We start from the raw sequence: 21,504 nt of genomic DNA, 5'->3' as shown, positions 1-21,504 counted from the left end.
ATAACCCCCCGATCAGGAAGGATCATCACAAAGAAAGCGATCCAATGTGGTGTGTTTTCGGAAGGTGAAAGTTCGGCCGGCCACCAAAACTTCTGCTCAAGAGTGATTAGACAATCTCGAATGGTGTTGGTTTCGTGTCCGCCTGAAGCGGTATTGAGGTTAGCCCCGGTTCCGCCCGTGTGCCATCGATGCCCGTGCGCGATAAAGGATGATAATGAAAAGCGCGAAGAAAAAATAATAAGTATTCAACTTTTCCGGGTCGTGATTTCTTCGTTATTAGACACAGTGGGATTCGCAGGGACATTGCTGTGGCAAAAGCAATGTTGTTGATTTCAATATGGAATTTGATTTTGGAACGGAAATGTGATCCTTTTTCATGGAAATCTCAAAATGCTTGCATCTCTTGAGAAACAGTATGATTATTAGTATTAGTGTAACTTCGATTTCCATCAAAACATGTAGGAATTTGTCTTCAAGATGGCTTTCTAGTTGGAAATACAAGGATCTTGATGTCACAACTTGTTGGGAACTGTTATCTTCATTTACATTAGGAGTTCTTTTAACAGATCAAAACAGTATTAAATCATTTTATGACTGAAAAACTATGAGTATAAAGGCACAACCATACAGTTTGTCCTTCGAACAATCCCACAGTGCACTTTGGTCGCGAGCTGCCCAGAGTTATAGGAGTAGAAATTCCAATCATTTTAAAAATCGTCAAATTTATTCACTTGGCCGACCCGCCGAACCGCGTTGTCTCGCAAATGTAAAACTTCCCCGATCCCGGCCCTTTTACAGAGAAAGGGCAAATTCGGTGGCAGATATTCAAGCTCCAGCTGTCCCCTTCGTCTCCTTTACCACCCCCCCGTGCCGCGGGGATTCGTCTCAGTTATTACCAGCGCAAAACCGAGGAACATTCTTTGGAGAAAGATTTGATTTAGCCGTTCAAGGAAAAGGATAATGGCGCATCGGGAGGGGAGAAATTGGAGGGTTTTAATTTATTCCACAAAGTGACACAGAACGTAAACCATCGGCAAACCGTTAAGCGGACTGGTTGCTTCCCGTTCAGTGTGCCAAGTGGAAGCGGAAGCTTCGGCAGGAGACATCTAGCCCTGGACATCTAGCCGGACGAGATCTGGGCGATTGTCCTGGGTTGCTTTTCCTCGCCGTAAGATCGCAATGACGTATGGAATGGATGGAGGTTTTTCTTCTGGAGTGCTGCAGTGAGTGGGAGAGGAAGTTGGAATGGTGCCGGAGCTGTAATGAAAAGTGCTTTCGGGAAGATTTAGGGACATAATTAAATTAAAGAGCGGCGAAGGCGTATTTTTGATGGGTTTCTGTGCCCGGGGAAGAGAAATCGGTGAACGGTGAAGATCTTATGGGCGCGCGCGAAGGCGGAAACATCGTAAAAACCAGTTAGAAAGTGGATAACCGCTTTTCTTTCCCTTGTATCCGCTCGTCCGTCGGTTTGCTTCCGACGTCCAGAATTCTTGTGGACATCCCTGGAAAGGGAAGTAGTAGCCTACTCTATCAAATTTTGGACCAGAATGGTCGTTGAATCTCGTCGCTCGGGTGGAAAAGAGACGACGGTTTTAGTGCCCTCTGTTCCTGGCTACTCGAAAGTCCTGGAAAGTCCTTGAGTGATGCGCGAAGCACACGAGTCGAGACGATTACTGGGTCGTCTGTGGCAGGTCGTGTGCATCAAGTAGTATCGACGTGAGCTCTTCAACGGCGCCAGCCCCAAAACTGTCATGTTGTGTTTGTTTAATCCAGCAAAGCATAAAACGCCCTCCTGCAACTATGTAACTGGATACAGACAGAGAGTAATTGCATTACCCTCCTGTCTCGGTTTCGCTTCGTATTCAAATTTTAATGCATCCCAACAACAACCCCGAAAAAAATCCAACATGCTCCCTCATCATGCCCACGTGTGCGCATATCAACTTCACAGCACAATTTGGTGACACAATTTCGGCAATGCAGGAGCGCGCATGCAGGAGAAAACTCCAAAACCTAAAAACCGTAGAAACTGACACGAAAACCCTCCAGGCAGCCTCTTATCTGCTTATCCAAGGACGAACAAAGTGGGGGAAGGAAAACTGCTTCCTCCCATCAACGATGATTATGAGTAGATGGCAGCACGGGAGGGTTGTGCGCCCTCTGGGTTATGCCCCGGTGAAGGACACTTGAGTTATTATTGCGATTTTTGGGCTACCACCTCCGAAAAATGGTGGAAAAAGCAACCACCCCAGGCGGCGCTACACAGTGTCCACTTGGTGTTGGCAGGCAGGCAGGCCTCATGACGTCGTGACTTGTGCGGAGGCACACTTTAACGCGCCACGTACCTAAAGCGAGCACTCCTTCACCTTTCTTGGGGTTTGAGAGAGTGAGAAAAAGTGAAAAAAAAAACCTTGGCTTTCGTCCTGTGAAGGAACCAAGTTGGCACAAACACACTTCCACTGGTGCCATGCCTGGCTCGGTCTAAAAATACAGCAACTGAGTGCTGATTACATTTTTAAATGCTTAAAATGCTTCAAGTGATTTCAAGACCACCGCTGCCACCCGGTCCTGGGAATACAGGGTACGACACAAGTGGGCTGCGTAAGGACGGCGCGTGATTTTGTACATGACGACAGCGGGGGGCGTTGGCGTTGATCATTAAATCGAGTGCGAGAAGCCTCCGTGGACAGCGAGGGGCGAGGACACATTTTGCTCGCCCCTATGCTCGGAGGCATATATTTCAGCCCAACCGAAGGCGATGGACATAATTTCGTTAACAGCGAGCTGGGGCTTTTCCCCGCTGCTAATGCTATTCCTCGCTCGGTGACTCGTGAGCTCCGCTCTACGCGGAAGGGTTTTCGGGGTGGGCTGCGATGACACTATCGATGTCACTGTCGGCAAACCCAGTTGGGCGGCGAGATTTATTTGTAAGTGTGAACGGAAATTGAAAATGCCATAATAAATAGTTTGCTGCTTAAGCGGGAGTTGTGAGTTAAGTTGGGAGGAGGGCGTTTTTTGCCTGTGTTCTGGTGCTACTATAATGTATGAAAATTGTTGGACCTGCTCAGCATCAGGGATTGGCAAGTGGCGGAGTTTCAAAGTTATCATTTTCAAAATTCAATTATTATTGTTGGGTTTTGGAAAGTATGTACTCTTTGCACTAAGTATCAATGAGAGCCTTGTCAATTCCTTTTTCAATTGTTGTTTTATATTACAGTTGTTGAATAGAGGAAAAATGAGGAAAATTGTCTTTCAATAGCTGCTGTAAATGCTGTTAAAAATGAAAGCGTTGGCTATCAAGATGTCAATCAATTGTATCCTTTTTTTATTCTACTGTAGTTCATCATTCTGACATTGGGGCCCTTTCCGTTTTAAGTTCGTAGGCTGAAATTTCAGCCTGTCAGCTGTTTCCATTGTATAGCAGTTTTCGAGCAGCTATCTAAGTGAGTAGAATATACAGGTGTGCTTATCTCAAGGTGTATGAATTTAGAAGGCTGATTTTTATCGCTCCTGCTTATGAATGAAGATTTTAAGAGTGTTTTGTGTATTCGTCAAGCCTCCAAAGAGCTTGTTTGAACAAAAGTTCCTGTTCTGTAGATCCTGTCTAAAAGTGACATTCAAATTTGATTATAAAAACATGCTTTGAGACCACCTGGACTTCTTCTTCTTTTTCTTTTTGGCTCTACAACCGTTGTAGGACAAGGCCTGCCTGTACCCACTTGTGGGGTTGGCTTTCAGTGACTTTTTTGGTTTACCCTTCATAGTAGGATAGTCAGTCCTACGTATGGCGGCACGGTCCATTCGGGGCTTGAACCCATGATGGGCATGTTGTTAAGTCGTGCGAGTTGACAACTGTACCATGAGACCAGCTAAGTGGACTACATACACTTCAATTTTGGATTCCATTACCAGATCTCTTTAATGCACTTCGAATTTTTTTTCGAGCAGGTACTCGAATCTAGTTTTAGCTTTGAGGCTAGAATAATTTAGACTGAAAATTGCAGGTTAGTTTTATGTGTCGTTTTGTAAGGAGTGTTTACATGTTTTCAGCCTCCAACTGTCAAACTCCATACAAAAAACTGACTTTAATTGCGAAGGGCCCCATTATTTCCACGCTTTTCTTAGTTTCCGTGAGAAAGGATTGCAGTTTATTATTGTTCACACCATTTTTGTTCACCACCACTAAGCTCAACTAACTTGCCGACCACTGGCTGCACTATTACGCTTCCCTTACTGTACGTTAACTACCAGCGTGTGCGTCGCCCTGCCAAAACTATTGGCACATTTTTCGACGTAATAATTTCCACTTTTCGCACTTCACATCCTTTCCATAGCCGCTGCGACATGCCATTGGTTTTTGTTAATTTTTGCTCTATATTCTCGTTTCCTGGTGTCTCACTCCCTCTCTCTCTCTCCCTTTTCGTGCAGGACTACACCACACCGCTAATTCTGGCTGCCGCCGGTGGACATACAGCTTGCGTCATCGAGCTGCTGGAGCAGGGTGCCGATCCGAATGCACGCCGAGTGGTAAGTAAAATGCCTTTTGCCACATCGCCGCCGCTTCCTGTGCCAGCGCACAGCTTTGGCTGGCTGGAACGTGATACAAATTATAATATTCGCTAGCCGCCAAAGCGATGAGTTAAAAGGAGGATCCTCTTTACATTACTGCTTGCCTTCCGCATACAAAAAAAAATGGTTGGTGCCCCAGTGCTTTCGGGCAAAATGTAATGGGAACATTCTTGGCCCATTCAGGGCAAGAGCGGGATTTTTGGTGTGTTCTGTACGAATGGGAAATTTCGCCAAAAAAAAAGAAGAAGAAGAAGAAGAAGCTATTGCTTTACGCCGGATATGCCCGAACACGCCCGGATATCGAGCTCTTATGTCTGCGGTGATGATAACGGGTGTGGAAAACAGGCCGGCCCGGGTAAAGGAAATGTGGTCCTGCTTTCCGCTTTGCCGCTTGCCGGTTAATTCCGCGCAGGAAACGAAACCCGAAAGCGCATCCATTTCAATTGAAAGGTAGTTTATGGATTGTTGTTGAATGGGAAATATTTCTTTCACGTTCTCTCCGCCCCTGCTGCTGCTGCTGCTCGGCCATACGGGTAGAAATGTATGAAATTACGTTGCCGGGAGGATACAACCAGTTTTGGAATTATTTGTACAAAAGTAGTTACACAAATGGTCGGAAAAATCGATGCAAAATGAAATCGTGGCGTCGCTACTGGAGTTGTGAGCTTATAGGAGTTTTAGTGTGTGATGTTTATTGCTTCGGGGCAGTGATGCTGTACCGTGATACTGTAAAGCATGATAATTCCAGTGTTTAGTGGTTTTGATATGGAAGAAAAGTTTAAACATAAATTGAAATGTCTCATCTCATTTGCTTTCAACCATGCACACCTCCCATCTGGCCACCAACCGACCGACCCAATTGCTAATGTGTAAAGCACGTAAAGACATAAAAATGTAACCCCACTTTTCGGGGACGCTCGGGAGAACACACAGACCAGGAGCAAACTAGAGTGTACCCCGGTGTTGGACGCGTGTGTTCCGTCCATCAAGGCGAAGTAGTTTTCGAACTGCCAGTGGGCGCCCTGAAGGGTGAGGATAGATGACAAAGATCTAACAGGGTTACCATGGGAAAAATTAATTTTTACATTAAACTCCCAACCGCGTCCCTTCGTTCGGGAGACGAGCGTCCCAGAGACGCTAGGGATACGGTCATCGTTCATGCTCTCGATGTGTTTTGTGACCAGCCTAACCTTTGACAGATTCCAAAAAACGCACTCACCGTGAAGCAACACTACTGCTTGCTTGCTTGTCAGTAGTGTTGCCAGGGGTTACACAACTGGTTAGAAGCAGCGCACTAGCAGCGGCCGGTAGCACTGCTGTGTGTAAAGTGTATTGTGTATTGTAGCCCGGCACTAACCTGGACCTTGTGATTTCGCTTTCGCTTTACTTTCAGACCGGTACGACGGCACTGTTCTTCGCTGCGCAGGGCGGTTACGTGGACGTTGCCAGGATACTGCTCAAGGCAGGGGCGCCCGTCGACTGTTCGTCCGTGGTAAGCAACCATCTTGATGGCAGGTTTATTAATTTTTCTATAAAATCTAACCCCGGTACCTTCGCTGGCGATATGCTGCTTTCCGGCAAGTGTGTTGCTTTGGTGGATAGTAAAATCAATAGGTTGGAAACAATAAATGAATATAATATACAAATCTGTCTGTTTGGAACGTCCGCTCTGCGAGACAAGCAATTTTACAACACAATATGTATTAATAAAGCTAGAAGTGGGAAAGAGCATGAACAAATACTGTTTTATTCGGAGAAAGAGTAAACCCGAAGCAATTGTACCGTGTGAATTAATTAGAGAAGCGTCATTCTTTCGAAAGGAACACACACACACAATTGAGAAGAATATTTTGCTAACGTTATGGATATTAAAATAACAAGGAAAAGGATAGAGAAAAGTAGCAAACAAAAAACCTTTTCTATCAGGTATTTCAAAAAGTTGTTGAATTCAGTAATTGCATCTTATATTATGCTTAATCTTTGGCATGTAGATTAAAAGAGAGCCCGTCGTGATGTGCCGTTTGTAAGAAAAAGGGTTTGTGTATTATATTTCCAAGGTGTAGTCTAGGATTTTAGCTAAATCTGTTAGGTTTTTAACTCAATATAGCCTCAAAAATGATGTCTTTTTGTTAAATTTTAGCTCATGGAGTTATGGAGCCGCTTAATTACGACTCTAACTCGCCTGTTTTTCACTCTACAGGATGGATTTTGAGGTTATGCGTCAATTTTTGTCTCAAAGGCTTCAATTTTTGTCTCAAAGGCTTCAATTTTTGACTAGTTTTCCTCAAAACAATCAAATTATAGTTGTCATAAATCTGCTCAAATGCGTTGTAAATTTGTCATTGGTTGTACAAGAGTCGAAAATTGTTAACTTAGGGCCAAAAAAAGGTGTGTTTAGAGATCAAAAATAGGATGCCTTAAGTCCGGAGTACATCTCGAGTGAAAGTGAACATTAAATTTCCCTTCTTTTGGTGTACAATAAGCCATATTCTGATTGATATTTAAGGACATATAGCAGAAAAACCCCATAATTGCACGTTCAACTTGAAAATTGTCACAAATTGATAAATGAGAGACAAAACTTGACATTCATGACTCAATGATATAATTTAGGATTTAAATCGAGTATTTACAATTGTGTTCATTAAAATAGCAGTATGCCACACATTAGAATACTGACACCGGTTTTTGTATATATATGATCTACGATTTGATCTCTTATCACCTGAGAATGTAGAAGTGTCATCTCACGTTTCAAAGAAGTACTAACATTTATATTCCCGTCTCTTTCTATTGGCTGGGGCTCGTGTTGGCTTATTGAAACAGGTTTGCAGTTGATCATTATAATAGCAGTGCTTATCATTTGATCGGTTAGTATCGTTTCGTTGCCTAGAAAAGTAGCTATTTTGCTGTGTTACGTGCTGAGACGTGTTTAAAACGTATAGTAAGTTCAATATTATCATTCAATGGTTCGCTTAGTTCAACAAAAATTTCAATAATCAACAGGAAATGGGACGAGGTAAACATTGCTCTGATGAGAAAAGAGATTTGATAAAAAGAATGAGAGCAAATGGTAAAACATATAAAGATATTCAGGATACGTTACAATGTTCAGCAAAAATGATAAGTAATGCTTTAAAATGGGAAGCAAAACCTGAGACAAGAGGAAGACAACGAAAAACTACGAAGAGAGACGATAGAAACATCGCGAAACTTGCTAAAAAAAATCCGTTTACAACATCTAAAAAAATTAAAAATGACCTTGAGCTACCGGTAAGCACTGTGACTATTAGGAGACGTTTGATAGAAGCTAACTTGCTAGGCCGAAGCCCTCGGAGAGTACCGTTATTAACAAAACGAAATGTTTCAAATCGACTGAAATTTGCAAAGCTTCGTGTTGCTTGGCCCAAGGAGAAATGGCGTAACATTTTGTGGACTGATGAGTCTAAAATAGTTTTATTTGGCACAAAAGGACGTCAAGAGTATGTAAGACGTCCACCAAAGGTTGCCTGTCGCACCCAGTATACTGTAAAAACAGTTAAACACGGAGGAGCAAAACTCATGGTTTGGGGATGTTTTTCGTACAATGGTGTTGGTCCAATTTATCGCATACCGGGTATAATGGATCAACATGGATACATAGCAATTTTAGAAGAAGTGATGCTGCTTTTTGCAGGTAATGAAATGGCACCAGATTGGGTATTTCAACAAGACAATGACCCTAAGCACACTAGCAAACGAGCTAAGTCTTGGTTTATTGCGAATAACATCGATGTTATGGAGTGGCCAGCGCAGTCTCCAGACCTCAATCCTATTGAGCATTTATGGAAGGACATAAAATACGCGGTTTCTGAAGCTAACCCTAGAAATTTGGAAGATTTATGGAAAGTAGTTCGAGACTCATGGAAGGCTATACCTGATTCCCGTTGCCTGTCATTAGTTGATTCTATGCCGGCAAGGTGTGCTGCTGTTATTAAAAATAAAGGAAATGCTTCAGGATACTAATGGTTAAAAATGAAAAAGGAACATAATGTTATGAATTTACACGAAAAAAAAAATTATTGAGCACAATTTAAATTAAAAAAAGTATAATTCTAATATTTTTTTTCAATACTTCTATTATTTTGAACACAGCCTTTTGAAGCTTTTTTGAAATAACTTGAAAATAAAAATAAAGTAAAATAAAAAGGGATGCAAATTAGTAAGATTGTATGTTACTGGTATTTAAAAAAATAAGAAAGTGAATATATGAAATTTATCTTACTGCTAACAAGTCTTTTAAATATATTTAAAACGAACTGCTATTTTTATGAACGCAATTGTAGGTTTATGAGGCTAATTGGACGTTTGAGAAGAAGAAATCATTGTTTACTCTGAATGTTAGAACAATTCAATACAATGAAAAACAAAACTAGATGTGGATCATGTTTTGCCTTAAGCATGACTAATGGCTGCTAAGCATAATCAACTGTCAGTATTTTAATACCATTTTTTTAGCCCTTATGCTTTCTGCGCGAACCTTACGCTCGCACCTAACAGGATGTAACGTAAATGAAAAACCATTGTTAAAACTGTCGAAGTAAATTAACAGCAGCGTGTGGTGCTCTTTAGAATAGCCATTGAGGGAAGCAAAACGTGTAAAAACGAAGCAAAAAAAAATCCAAATATTCAACATATTATGCAAAGAATGCACTTTGCACCTCTTCATCCTCCTTCCATGCAAAAAGATTTTTGTTCCAACTGTGTTTTTTTTTGTTTCCTTCCAACACTTTAATTAAATCCTTCGTAACTCTTGTTTGGTCACCTGTTTCGAGCGGTGACACTACACCGGTGAACGGCAGGAGAGCACATTTATGTTTTCCATTTTTCCCACCCCTAGTTGTCTCTCCTCTCTCCATTTTTCTTACAATGATGTGTCCTGCTGACGGTGACGATGTTGTGTTTAATGTTGTTCCTTGTTTTTTTTCGTTTCTTTTCCGGCTTTTGCACTGAAAAAAAGGATGGCGGAACGCCACTGTTCGTTGCCTGCCAGGGCGGCCACGAAGCCATGGTGAGCGAGCTGCTAAGCCACGGTGCCAGCGTGCACGCCTGCATGAAGGTAAGTTTTGTTCGCCGCGTTCCGTAATTAGTTTTCATTATTTCACCTCGGATTACTTCCGCCAAGAGCCAGGTCCAAGCAGTGCGGCGGCACTGTCTGCCAGGGGCCGGCAAAGGCTTCCGCGCAATATCTTTCATCCTTGCGCGGGATATTTGGCGGGGTGGTCGTCTGCGTGTTGTTTTCACTTAAAAAAGACGCTTCTTCGTACTCTTTTTCACCTTCTCCTCTTCTCTCCCATCGAATATTGCCTTGGAAAATGAAGATCGGTTGGGGAAAATGTTTCTCCATCCACCCGGCACCCTCATTCCCGTCATCGGCGGTGACGTTATATTCAATCAAGGATTTTCTCGTCAAAACTTCCGCTCCGCTTCCCGCCGGGACGCTATTCTCCCTTCAAACTTCCTCCCGAAGCCGTGGCTGACGGTGGCATCATGATTGGTGTTTAATTTACTCCTTTTTTCGGAGGCTTTTCGCTCTCCCTCTATTTCTTTCTCTCTATCTCTCTCTCTTCGATGCTCCTTCCGCGAACGAAGGAGCAACAGTACACACAGCCCAGCCGATCATATAAAAACCGATGCTCAACGTCTACGTCTTAAGCCGAGCGGTGGGGGAGATAATGCTGGTCGCTATCGAATGGGAAAATTGATGAGCGCCGTGCCGTGGTAGAATTCAAGCTTGCTCTTTCTTCCCTTTGCTTGCCAAAGCCACTCCCCGAAAGCAACCGAGCATTTAAGTATTGGTTTGCTGATGAACATCTCTCCCCTTCTAGCCGGCCCTGGTGCACGGGACAACGACGCAGCGGGCGAGGAAAATAACCTTAAGGAAATGTCGGGAAAGTTCTGATAACGATGTCGAAGATTATGTATCAGCTTTTGATGCGCGTTCATGTCGAACATTGGGCGGGGGCCTCCCAATCCCAAATCGAACCGTTCAATCTTCCTTCCCAGCTGTGTGTTGCTGTGTACTTCTTCTGCCAGTTTTGCCTTCTTTCGCCCGCTCCTCTCCTCTCTCTCTCGTTCTGGACGCGTGAGTGTATTAAAAATTAACGTTCTACTTCATTAAAGTCCTCCTAATGGGCAAAAATTGCTTTTGCACGTCGTCGTGGTGTTACCCACGAACTGCCTGTTTCACCTCACTCCCCACCGACTGCAACTGCCAGAACACGGCAGACATCAGCTCAGAACTTTCCGATTAACAGCAGCGCTTCCGGAGCAGCCAGCCGGCCACACACCCAAACACCCAGCCGGCGGCAGGATGCTTTTGGGGACGGAGAAGGTTTGTGCTGGAAGATTAAATTCAAAAAACCGGCGAAGCAAAATAAAATATGCTACCATAATTTGTAACTCCACTCTGCCCCCGCTGCCTCCTGGAATCTACTGAGTGAGTGAGTCGCAGAAGGAACCAAAGATTGCAAACGACGTGTTTTTCCTTCCGCGATGATGATTTGGGGGCGGCTGCAGCGGTGGTTCGTGGTGCACACGGTCGAGATCCCAGATCCTTGGGAAGTGGCGCATGTGGCCACTTGCGTTGAAAACACTTTCTCCGTGAGTTTGTGATGCTGCTGCTGCTGCTACACGTGCACGTTAGAGTTTTTCCGCCATCCATAAATTAATCATCGGCACAAATAGAATCCGGCTGAGCAACCTAAACGCCGAGCTCGCCGGAGAGAAAGTCGATTGGGAGCGGGAGGGCGAAGGTCGGTGTAATTAACATGTCACGAGTCTTGCGAAGGGTTCGAGTAGGCGGGGGGTAGCATTACAAGCAGGATTACGCAAAAGGTGTGTAACGAAGGCGCGGTGCGCGGTTCGGTGCGTTTGAAAGCGGGAAATGATGATGATGATGGTCCGTTTGATAAATGGGGTGTACGCGGTGGCTCTAAACTTATCGTGTGGTTTGTGTAGTTTTTCCGCGTTGGGTACTGATGGAAATGGGTACGCAAATCTGGTTTGGAAAGACAGGCGAGATTGTTGTACCCCTTTTTGCATCCGGTTGCGCTTGTTTGCTTCCACCCGGGGGTTGAAGGGTGTTTCTTGAAGTGTTGTAGCATTGAGTGAGTAAAATATGTGAAATAATTGATGTAAGGATAGCAGATAATGACTATTTTGGCAGTCATAATGGTTGTAAATTATGTTTTTACAATTTATACAGTGCAAATAATTGAACTGGAATGGTTTGTTTCGTTTCCTGAAAGGATAATATTTCAGTTAACTGCGAATTACATGTTAATCAATAAGGATACAAGAAGAGGCTCAAATACAGCGTTCTTTAGGAGCACTTTGTTGTCTATCTGGAAATGTGCTATTCTCTGACCGTATCCTTGATATTGTCCAAGATCTCGCCTTTGGAGGAGTCCTTGTAAAGTCTCATCAAAATTGAAATATTTTTAGCTCAATAATGGGAGTGCCTATTCCAGCTTTGAGCCGAAAAATACATGCGATTTTACTTGGTGATCATCATTTACAATATGATTGATTATTCTGAATCGTTCTGATGTTCCAAGACCTTGCATGTGACATTCTAACCAATGTTATTAATTAAAAATTTAAAAGATATGGCCTGCATTTTGGTTGGAAAACTTGGTAGAAATTATGTTTATTGAATTAATGATTGACGCAAATATGTGTTCTACGTGTATCCCAATCGACCATATTTGTTAATCAAAAATAGTTCAAAATTCAGTAAAATCAAATACCTAAATGATAAAATGTGATCTTATCCACAAGTCGATCTTGCCCACGAATTGGAACGCCCATTGGAATAACGACTTTGTGCATTTTTTGTTAGGTCGTTGTTGTGAACAGCGTTTGTTTACAAATAGAAAGCCGGACAAATCTTTTACGCTTGTGACTGTTGTAGGGTTTTTCTGACAGCTTACCAGGATAGGGCATAGGGCTAAGGTGCCCTATAAATAGAGCCGATGGATGCGGCTTCGGGCTCTTACAACCACACAAGTCAAAGGAAGGAATAAAAACTAATTTTGTGATTTTTTTCCCCAGCAGAAATATCCACATTATCTCCTTTTCTTAAATGACTTTCGCAACAGTCGTATCAGTATTTTTATGAATTTAATAGAACTTTTATCGACCAAACCAGCCTTTTTAGCATACTCTTGAAAACTAAATTTTGATTTCAAATGTCTTACATATGTGCAAGTTATCGTAGGTGTACTTCCAATTGTTTGTTTTCTTCTTATGGCAATTTGGAACTCTCCAAAGATGTAAACACCATGATAGAGGAGTAGTTCTTCAAAAAATTTAAACGGTACGAGGGTAATGGTAGTCAACATAACTCTAGTTCTTGCTTTTATTGTTTAGAAAGTATCCTACATATTTCGATAAATGTCTAGGTGTTTAAAAGATTCAGAAATAGTGTAACATTTACAAAACTATAAGTTGTTTTTTGAATGACATATAATAGAAATTCGCTGACAATATTTGTCTCAACGCATGAAGAACATCTATTGAAGAAATAGCTATTATATAGACCAACTAGAGTTCTTTTTCTATATTCTTCTATAAAAGAGACACAGTGTGAGGCATTAAAAGACTCACTCGGTGTAAAAGACCGCCGTGGTACTTCCAAGGACTTCCTACGAAGTACCGTCAGTAATGTAAATAATAGTTTTAAAGGTCTATAAAACAAATTAAATATTTCCCTACCAGTTGGCAAGGCATACAAATGCAAACTTCCTTTACCAGCTTCATCTAATCCAATTCTATGAGTCACAGTCATAACAAGAGCTTGATAGAGGAAAAAAGTACCCCGCTATGCATTGATTGAAACGTCATAAAAATGCATTTATTGCCTGTGCGTATGCCATAGTCCAGTTCCCCAGTCCCAATGCCCGTATCCAATCAATCTCTGCACACATACAGACAACTCGCGAAAGGTTGTATAAAAATGCTCGCAACGAATTCTGTGCCCAATTCATCGCGAGATTGTAAGGTTCTGTGCACAATTGGACATTAAAAACTGCCTTGGTGCCTTTGGGGAGGGTAGTTGGCAGTCCCAGAGCACCGAAATCCGTTAACGATGGGCGACGATGATGATGACGGCTGTGTTCACAAATCATAAAAATTTCCTCCATAATCCGAAATGGTGAAATAGTTTACCTTGCTCCCTTGTAGTTTTCTTTCATGCTCTCTCTCTCTCTCTCTCTCTCTCTCTCTTTCTCTCTCTCTCTCTCTCTCTCTCTCTCTCTCTCTCTCTCTCTCTCTCTCTCTCTGTTCCTTAGGCGCAACCGTTCACCCTTCCCGGTCGCGTTAGAGCATAATCGAAAATTCAGTTCTTGGGCACACACTTCGGCGGCGGCAGCGGCTCGTCGTTAGAGCGAGTTACGATAGTTTCCGCTGTTTTCTGCTCTGCCGAAAACGCTCTTGTGCGAGCCCGACAGGGCCCCGAGGGAGAACCGGGCGAGCCGTTTCTTAGCAACGATGTTTATGAGTTTATTACATGATTAAGACGCGCGTACCACCACCGCCACCACTGCCACAGCATTTCGTTTCTGCCTTTTCGTGCCGGGTGTTTTTTTGGGTTTTGGCCAGCGATGCCAGGTTTGCCGCAGGCATCCGGGAGAGGGGCATCATTTGCTTGCCCGGGCTCGGTGTTCCTTTCGCAGCACCCTTGTTAAAACTCGTGAACATTGTAATCAACGATGACTTTTGAACGACGGCCAGCATAAGCGAAAAATGGGCAACCCTCCCTCCTCTAAAGTTGTTTGGTGCTTCTGCATTCGGAACGGTTTTCGAAAAACACGGTTTCGTCCGTGTTCTAGGCAACGGCGCGCAATGGCGGTATAAGGTGAGGGAAAAATCGGATTGGATTTCATTTCCGATGGTTTTGGCCGTGATGATGATGCTGTGCTGCTCCGGAGGAGAGTTAGTTGGGAGTGAGAAAGGACAGGAGAGATGAGCTGAAATTAGTTTGCCGGGCCATCCATCCCACAGTGGCCTGCCGCTCGGCTGCTGCTGCTGCTGCCGATGGCCGGGGAATAAAATAATTCCATCCCAATTTCCAGGCCTTTCGGATCGACTCTGAGACGCAATCCGATCCGAAATGCCAAAAAAAGGAAGCGGGACGTCGCTGCCATTGGAGCAGACCAAGCAGACGATGGCCGTCGCTGCCGCACGGCGGCATGCTGCACCACCTTATACAATTCTAATGAAACGAAGATAAATGATGCATGTGGACAATTTAGATTTTAATGGAAATTTTGCTTAATAGAACGTAAAAAAACGGTCGGGAGTTGGGCAACGGGGCAAATGCGTCAGGATATTGCAGCCAAAACTCCGGTGACCGGCGACCTGGTGGTGGTGGTCGCCGGCTTCCCACACTCAGCCGGCAGTTTGTTCGCTAAGTGACACAATTTCTTCGTTCCGGCGATCTAAATGGCTCCCCGCAGAATAGAAATGGTGTAGGGTGGCCATACACGTGCTCCTGTGTGCGCGCGTGAGTGTGTGTGTTTGTAGGTTTCCTTGCCACGTGGATGAATGGACGCAGGTGTAGATGATAATTTATGTCATGGAAATGATTGGAATAGTTAAAGAAAGGAAAGTATCTAGGTAACCATTTGCTGTATGATGTCCAAGTTGGTTGAGGGAGAAGTCTTTAGAACAGCTCCAAATACGAAAGGGGCTCTCAATAAATAATACAAAAATGTCTTCGTTTGCATAGAGTGTGTTAGTTCACTTCAACCCCCTTTGCTGGTTCAACATTCCATTATTCCGATTTTTGAAGCGTTCAGCCCTTCTAACACTATGAAGGACAACATTTTAATTCTCACTTCACGAAAAGGCACACGTGACACAACTTTTGTTGTGAAGGTTTCATATGGTACTTTCCCGGAACTATTTCCCGGAAGTTTGGTTCATTATTTTCTGGGAAGTGGTTCAATTCTTGCGAAAGTGTCATAAAATGACAGCTGCCCAAGTGATACAGGTGCGTCATTCGTTCCGGGGATAGCAACAGCTTGGGATCCTTCAATACCCGGAATGAATCTCACAATTGTTGTGAAGAAGTCTGGAATTTGAAGGTGTATTTCTCGGAAATTGACTCGTTTTAAATCCATTATCCTTCTCTTTCTACAATTTGGAAATGTTTTTAAAGGGTGAAATACAAACAAAAACTAAAAATAAAATGTAAAACAGCTTTATTTGCAAAACATGTTAACATAATCATATCTTGAAATTGGAAAATACTCCAAGACGTAGACGTAGAATAATTTTTCGAAAAATGTTGGTTGGATTGGTATAGTGAAGTATTTCTAATCTGCAGTCTTTTTGAGTGGTTTGACGAAATGAAGATCTCCAAGATGAATATCGTCGGCTTCTTCTACAGAGCACTTCTGGATATCCACATGATTTCTGCATTGCTACATTGCTGTTATTTTATAATTTTTGAGGTGTCAACTGATGAATAATCTAACTACGAAGGTTTCAACCTGTCAGGTTCCATGTTTTTTTTTTTAAATTCTGGGTTCAAAGATTGCCATATTTTGCTACCTAGTTCTTTCTCTATTGAAATTCAAGTTACTTTCGCTAAGCTATACATCTATTCAAACTTTGCCTTGAATAGATCTTATTATTTTTTAATCAGTAGGTTATTAAAATGTTTAAATTTCTTCTCTTTCAATATGCGGCTTGTAACATGAATACCATGGAACCATACATCAGACAAACTAAACGTTCAAATCCAATAAATTTTACAATCCAGAACCACAAAAGAAGTGCTGCGCATAAATGCCGCACATTCTTCCAATGACCCGCCGCTCTGGTCGTAAATTTATGGAGCTTAAAATTAGTACTTACTTACCCCAACCAACCATGCACGCTAACACTAACGACCAAACCACCGCCACCTGGTTTGCGATCAGCATCATATGCTCAATTTACCACCCATCCATAAATGTCTATCATTCTCGCTACGGCCGCCGTTCCGTGCCTGTGTAGGGTTGTAAACACGATAAGTGACCTTTTTTTATTGCACTCTCTGCCACTCTCTGATGCCGTCGTGCCGCTGCCGAGGCGCGTATGCAGATGTTTACGAAATTCCGGCGCATCTTCTCGCCCTGTGGCGCAGCACCACCACCACCGCCGAAGAGTGTTGTGTAAAAGCTTCTACACCCGAAAGCGAACCAAAACTCCCGTGCCCGTTGCATAACTCCTTTGACCGATTTATTCGATCGGAGGAGCAGCACCAAAGTTCGAGTGAAAGATGTAATCTTAGTGGGGTAGTTTTTTTTTGCAGTTTGGTCGTCTCTTCTTCTGCAACAGACTCACGATTCGGCTTAAAATTCCTGACGAGCTAGAGATGGTGCATGTGTGTGTGACCGTTTACTGCTGTTGGAAGTAGGTCGATCCCCCAAAAGGAAGTTGATGGTAAAGTGAAAAATTGGCCCGATTACCCGCTTCCTTCCGAGAAGGGTTTTGGGTTGCTACGGTAACCAACCAAGCGAAGGATACAGCCGGGCGTGGGGTCTCTTCGGATGGGATGGTGCAACAAAAAAAAATGCATGCCGTAGAAACCCATCAAAAGATGCTCCCCAATGCCAATGCCAACGACGAGGGAAAGGGGATCTGTGCCTAAGAAAACGAGCAGCAGCAGCAGCAGCAGGAGCAGGGCAACGCACCAACCGTGATGATGTGGGTCCTGCGCGCGAGCGAAAATCATCAAGAATTATGAAAAGGTTTTGAACTGAAAAGGTGTGCATCGTTTTTTTAGTTCAACCCATCTCTTTTCTGAGGTTTTTTTATGCTGTTTGGCGCCCGCGGGATTAATTTGCTTGCGGTTCAGAGACTAGCAGGGACGTACCGAGACTAACCGGCAAGAAATAGTTCACGCCGTTCTGCCCCCCTTATTTTGGACAATTCAACCACCGCAAGCAGCTTGTGCGGTTTCTGTGTGTGTGTGTGTGTGTGTGTGCGCGCTCCTGCCCTGTTGGCGGTTTGTGAGATGGGCCCGAAGCCCACGGCGGTACCCCTGCGCATACATCTTCCTGGTCATGGCCTGCAGCATCTGCATCATCAGCTGTCCGCGTGAGGTTGTTTTTTTTTTTTGGTTTCGGGGTCGGGTAATTTATATAAGTTCTTGGTAAGGGATTTAGGTCAGGTCCGTAACTGTAAATTGGTTGATTTACTACCAAACACTCCCTCGGCGGTTGAGTTCTCGCTGTCTGTTTTTCTCTCTCTCTCTCTCTCTCTCTCTCTCTGCATTGCCATTTCTTGTGCAATTTTCACCACTAGAATGTTGCAGGTCACACCCGAGCCGGAGTGGTTGCCCGCCCGCACTAGGTTTCGCGTGCATAAATAACCACAAAAATGCGTCCGTCAATGTGGCGGCGTCTAATGATTCTAGCTAGATGGGGGTCGTTTGCTGATTGCCTGCGCCCGGAACCGGTCGTCCGGGTGGCATCACCTTTTTGCTTCAGAAGTCGTGGGAGCGTAACCTCTGCCGCTAATGCGACCGGTGCGCGAACGTTTGCGGACGCTTTGGCAACTTCTGAACTAGCCCTCCCAAGACGACGGGCATGCATTAGTTGTTCCACCGAATGTCGGAAGATGTTTATGATATCCAAAGTGATGGTACTATAAAAGTGTTCCACAGGTGGACTTCCCGTGTTACGCGATCACTCTTGTTTCCTGCTGATGAGTACGCAAGGGAGCTGAATGTTTTAAATCCATTTCAGAGAAAGCTCAAATGTTCATAGAAGGCAATCAGAAAATCTTCAGAAATTCTCGAAAAACATGATGTCTATTCTTCAATTCTTGATTTAACTATCGAGCTCAGTGACAATTGATTCTTGCGCAGAATTCGAGTCAATGTTTAGGACATTTAAGTTTATAGTTCCGTAAGATGTATCTTATTGGCGGCTTCCTCGATCACTTGATGATTTCTCTGATCTTCCACATCAGGATCTTCCACAGAATTCAATATTTACAACATCCAAAATGATGACCAAATTCCGACGTTTAGTGATCCGAATGTCTATTTGTTACAAAGATGTTCAAAAAATTCACTGAAGACAAACGGAATATCCTACACAACAGCTTCAAAATGACTATTCCCCATATTTCCATGTAGAAATACTTCTGAACTTTATAATTACAGGTCATGATCATACTCCTTTCCTCTTCCTTTCCACAGGACCGAGCGACACCCCTCTTCATAGCGGCACAGAACGGCCACAGCTTGGTGCTGAAGCTCCTGCTAGCCGCCGGTGCGAACCCGGATGCACCGCGCAATGATGGCGCCACACCACTCTGGATAGCGGCCCAGATGGGCCACGATCACGTCGTCAAGATACTGCTCCACAATGGCGCCGTGGTGGATGCTGTACGATGTGTAAGTAACCAAACACCATCACCTTTGAAAAACTCCAACTCATTCAAATGCCTGTGCTCTGCGTCCAACAGGATGGAGCGACGGCCCTGTTCAAGGCGGCCCACAAGGGACACAGTGCGGTGGTGCAGGAGCTGCTCAAATTCCGCCCGAATCTGGGCCGGCTAGCGAACGGAGAGACGGCCTTGCATGCCGCCGTCATGTTCGGCCATCTGCCGATCGTGAAGCAGCTGGTAGCGGCCGGTGCCGACTGTACGATCGCGAATCAGGACGGCTACACACCGTTGCAGCTCGCCCGGCAGCAAAAGTTTGCCGCCATCCATCAGTACTTGAAGGAGCGTGAGCAGCTACAGAAGCAACCGACAGCCGGCGGAACTCCAAAACGTATGGGACCGGCCTCAAACCAAAGCAAAGCACCGGCGGCCAAAGGAGCTGCCGCCCCATCAGTAGCCATCACTGGTTAGAGGGGGAGGGTAGAGAGCAAGCGAGCTTTCACCCCATCGTTACCCATTTCGTCCGACAACGCCTATTCCTTCCAGTGTTTTGTTATTTAATCTTTTAATCAAACTAACAGTAAGCAAACTAGAATAGTGTTTCGGAGCAATTGGTTCCTTTCGAAAGTTTCGTCTTCCTATGCAAGACACCAGTGTTTAACACTGCTGGCAGTAATTGGAGATTAATCATTGACTTAAAAGCTTCAATTTAACTGCTCCTAAAAGCTCAAAATACTCTCTCGATGTGCTCAAAAACAAACATACGTAATCAGTACGAAGAAATCAGTATACGCTGCACAAACACTCGCAATACTGTGGATGCAATCCTGCACAATAAAATGCACCCAGCAGCACCGGCACTGTGGTTGGACGTGACACTTCCGGCTCTGTTCCAGTCCCACAGCGACCCGAGCATTCCCATGCGGTCATCACAATATCACTTCTGCGGTTCATGCCAGTGCTGTGCTGTGCCGGTCATGGCAACGATTGTCGTTAAACGTTATCGTTATTATTGCTGCTATTTACCCCGCTCCAGGAGACAAAATATTATTTGACCCCGGACGGATCAGGACGGACACCGACAGCCGACGGAACAAAACCCAGGTTGCTGTCATTCGATAGCAAGTAAAACCTGGAGCTGCAAGTAAAAGTTAGAATCGCTTGTAAAGGATAGCGACACAACGTCGGGTCGGGTGCCGTATAGGATCAAAGAATGGCGCACACTGGCGAACGTACACCGGAAGTGCTAGTGCACTTCTGCTATTGACACATCCCGTCCCGCGCTACCGTTCTCATCCCAAAGCCGCAATGACATCCTACCACGCTTCAGCTAGCAAACGAAAGGATTGGTGGAGTAAGTTTCGCATACTTTTACTGCGACCACAAATCGCGAATCCTTTTCGAGGTTGCTCCCCCCCTCTTTTACGATGGACTGTATGTGCCTGTGTTATGGGTGAACCACCCGCTGCGAGCGAGATTGAAATCGAACATCAGAGACCCACGAAAGCAACCACTTCAATGAAAACTGTCGTGCGCCTTGGTGTGGTGTCCTTCCCAGCCGGGCGGTTCCGGTACACCGCGAAGATGACACCGCGGGAACACGGATGTGGTGGTGTGCGTGCAGCAATAATAAAAAAAAAAACAACAACTGTCCCAGGCTCCGGCTTTTTGCTGGCCTCCCAAATGCCATCATCATCGTCATCGTCGTGGTTGTGCAGAGAAACCACCAACGGTGCCGGGAAAATGGGAAACTTTCATTCCGCTTCCATAGCACGCGCGGAGATTGCGCCTTGCGCGGACAGCAGCAGGATGAGCAGAGTGCCCCGCACACACACACATACATAGGAAGCAACAAAAAAAGAGCGTTCTTCACCTGATTGTAATGTCCCGGACAAACGGGCCAACGCTGGAGGACGTTGGCATGGACATTGATTTGTGATTGCATGGCAGGCCCGAGAGCGCAGCAAAACGAACCCGCTTGGAGCAGCGTTGCCAACCCAACGCAATGATAAAGGTGTAATGAAAGTGTTAATATCGGACTGGAGGAAACTCCCTCACGCCCGCTGCTGTAGTAGTCTTCAGAGAAGTTCCGGAAGGTTAGAGCGATATATTGGTGTCCTTGTGCCGTTGTGCCCGGGACACGTATTAAGAGTGTAGTGATATAGGTTTGCTTCTTGCCTAGAGAACTTGTTGCTTGTTGCCGCCGCTGGCGGAGAAAACGCTCGTTACAACCAATGCTGAAATACGAATAAACCCCTGTCTAGTATCCGAAGCAAAGTTTCCTGAAGCGCAGAGTGTTGCATTTTTTGTTGTTGTTCCGGAAGCGATGTATCACAAGCGACGGCGATCCTGCGGTTTGGAAAAGCGTCGAAGGAACAGGTGAGAATTTTGAGCAATATTTCTGCGGTGAATGTTTAATTAAAAGCACTAATTATATAAATTGATTATTTATATTTTTGACTAACTATTCACTAACTTTTTCAATTTGTGTGACAATTTATATTTTTT

The 21,504-nt window shown here is 44.3% G+C and overlaps 1 protein-coding gene across 3 annotated transcripts in view; it reads left to right on the top strand.

The window, feature by feature from the left end:
• Positions 1-21,283, top strand: part of LOC120901910 (ankyrin repeat domain-containing protein 29) — a 222,822-nt gene extending 201,539 nt beyond the window's left edge. For all 3 annotated transcript variants that reach the window (XM_040310273.1, XM_040310275.1, XM_040310274.1), the window contains exons 4-8: positions 4,429-4,527; positions 5,963-6,061; positions 9,569-9,667; positions 18,809-19,006; positions 19,078-21,283. In XM_040310273.1, coding sequence (XP_040166207.1) covers positions 4,429-4,527; positions 5,963-6,061; positions 9,569-9,667; positions 18,809-19,006; positions 19,078-19,467 — 885 coding nt within the window. In that variant the 3' untranslated portion in view covers positions 19,468-21,283. The remainder of the gene's footprint in view (positions 1-4,428; positions 4,528-5,962; positions 6,062-9,568; positions 9,668-18,808; positions 19,007-19,077) is intronic.
• Positions 21,284-21,504: the final 221 nt, after the last annotated feature.

This window comes from Anopheles arabiensis, chromosome 3 (assembly GCF_016920715.1).
Source record: "Anopheles arabiensis isolate DONGOLA chromosome 3, AaraD3, whole genome shotgun sequence".
Taxonomy (NCBI): domain Eukaryota; kingdom Metazoa; phylum Arthropoda; class Insecta; order Diptera; family Culicidae; genus Anopheles; species Anopheles arabiensis.
This window is presented reverse-complemented; position numbering and strand designations above follow the sequence as displayed.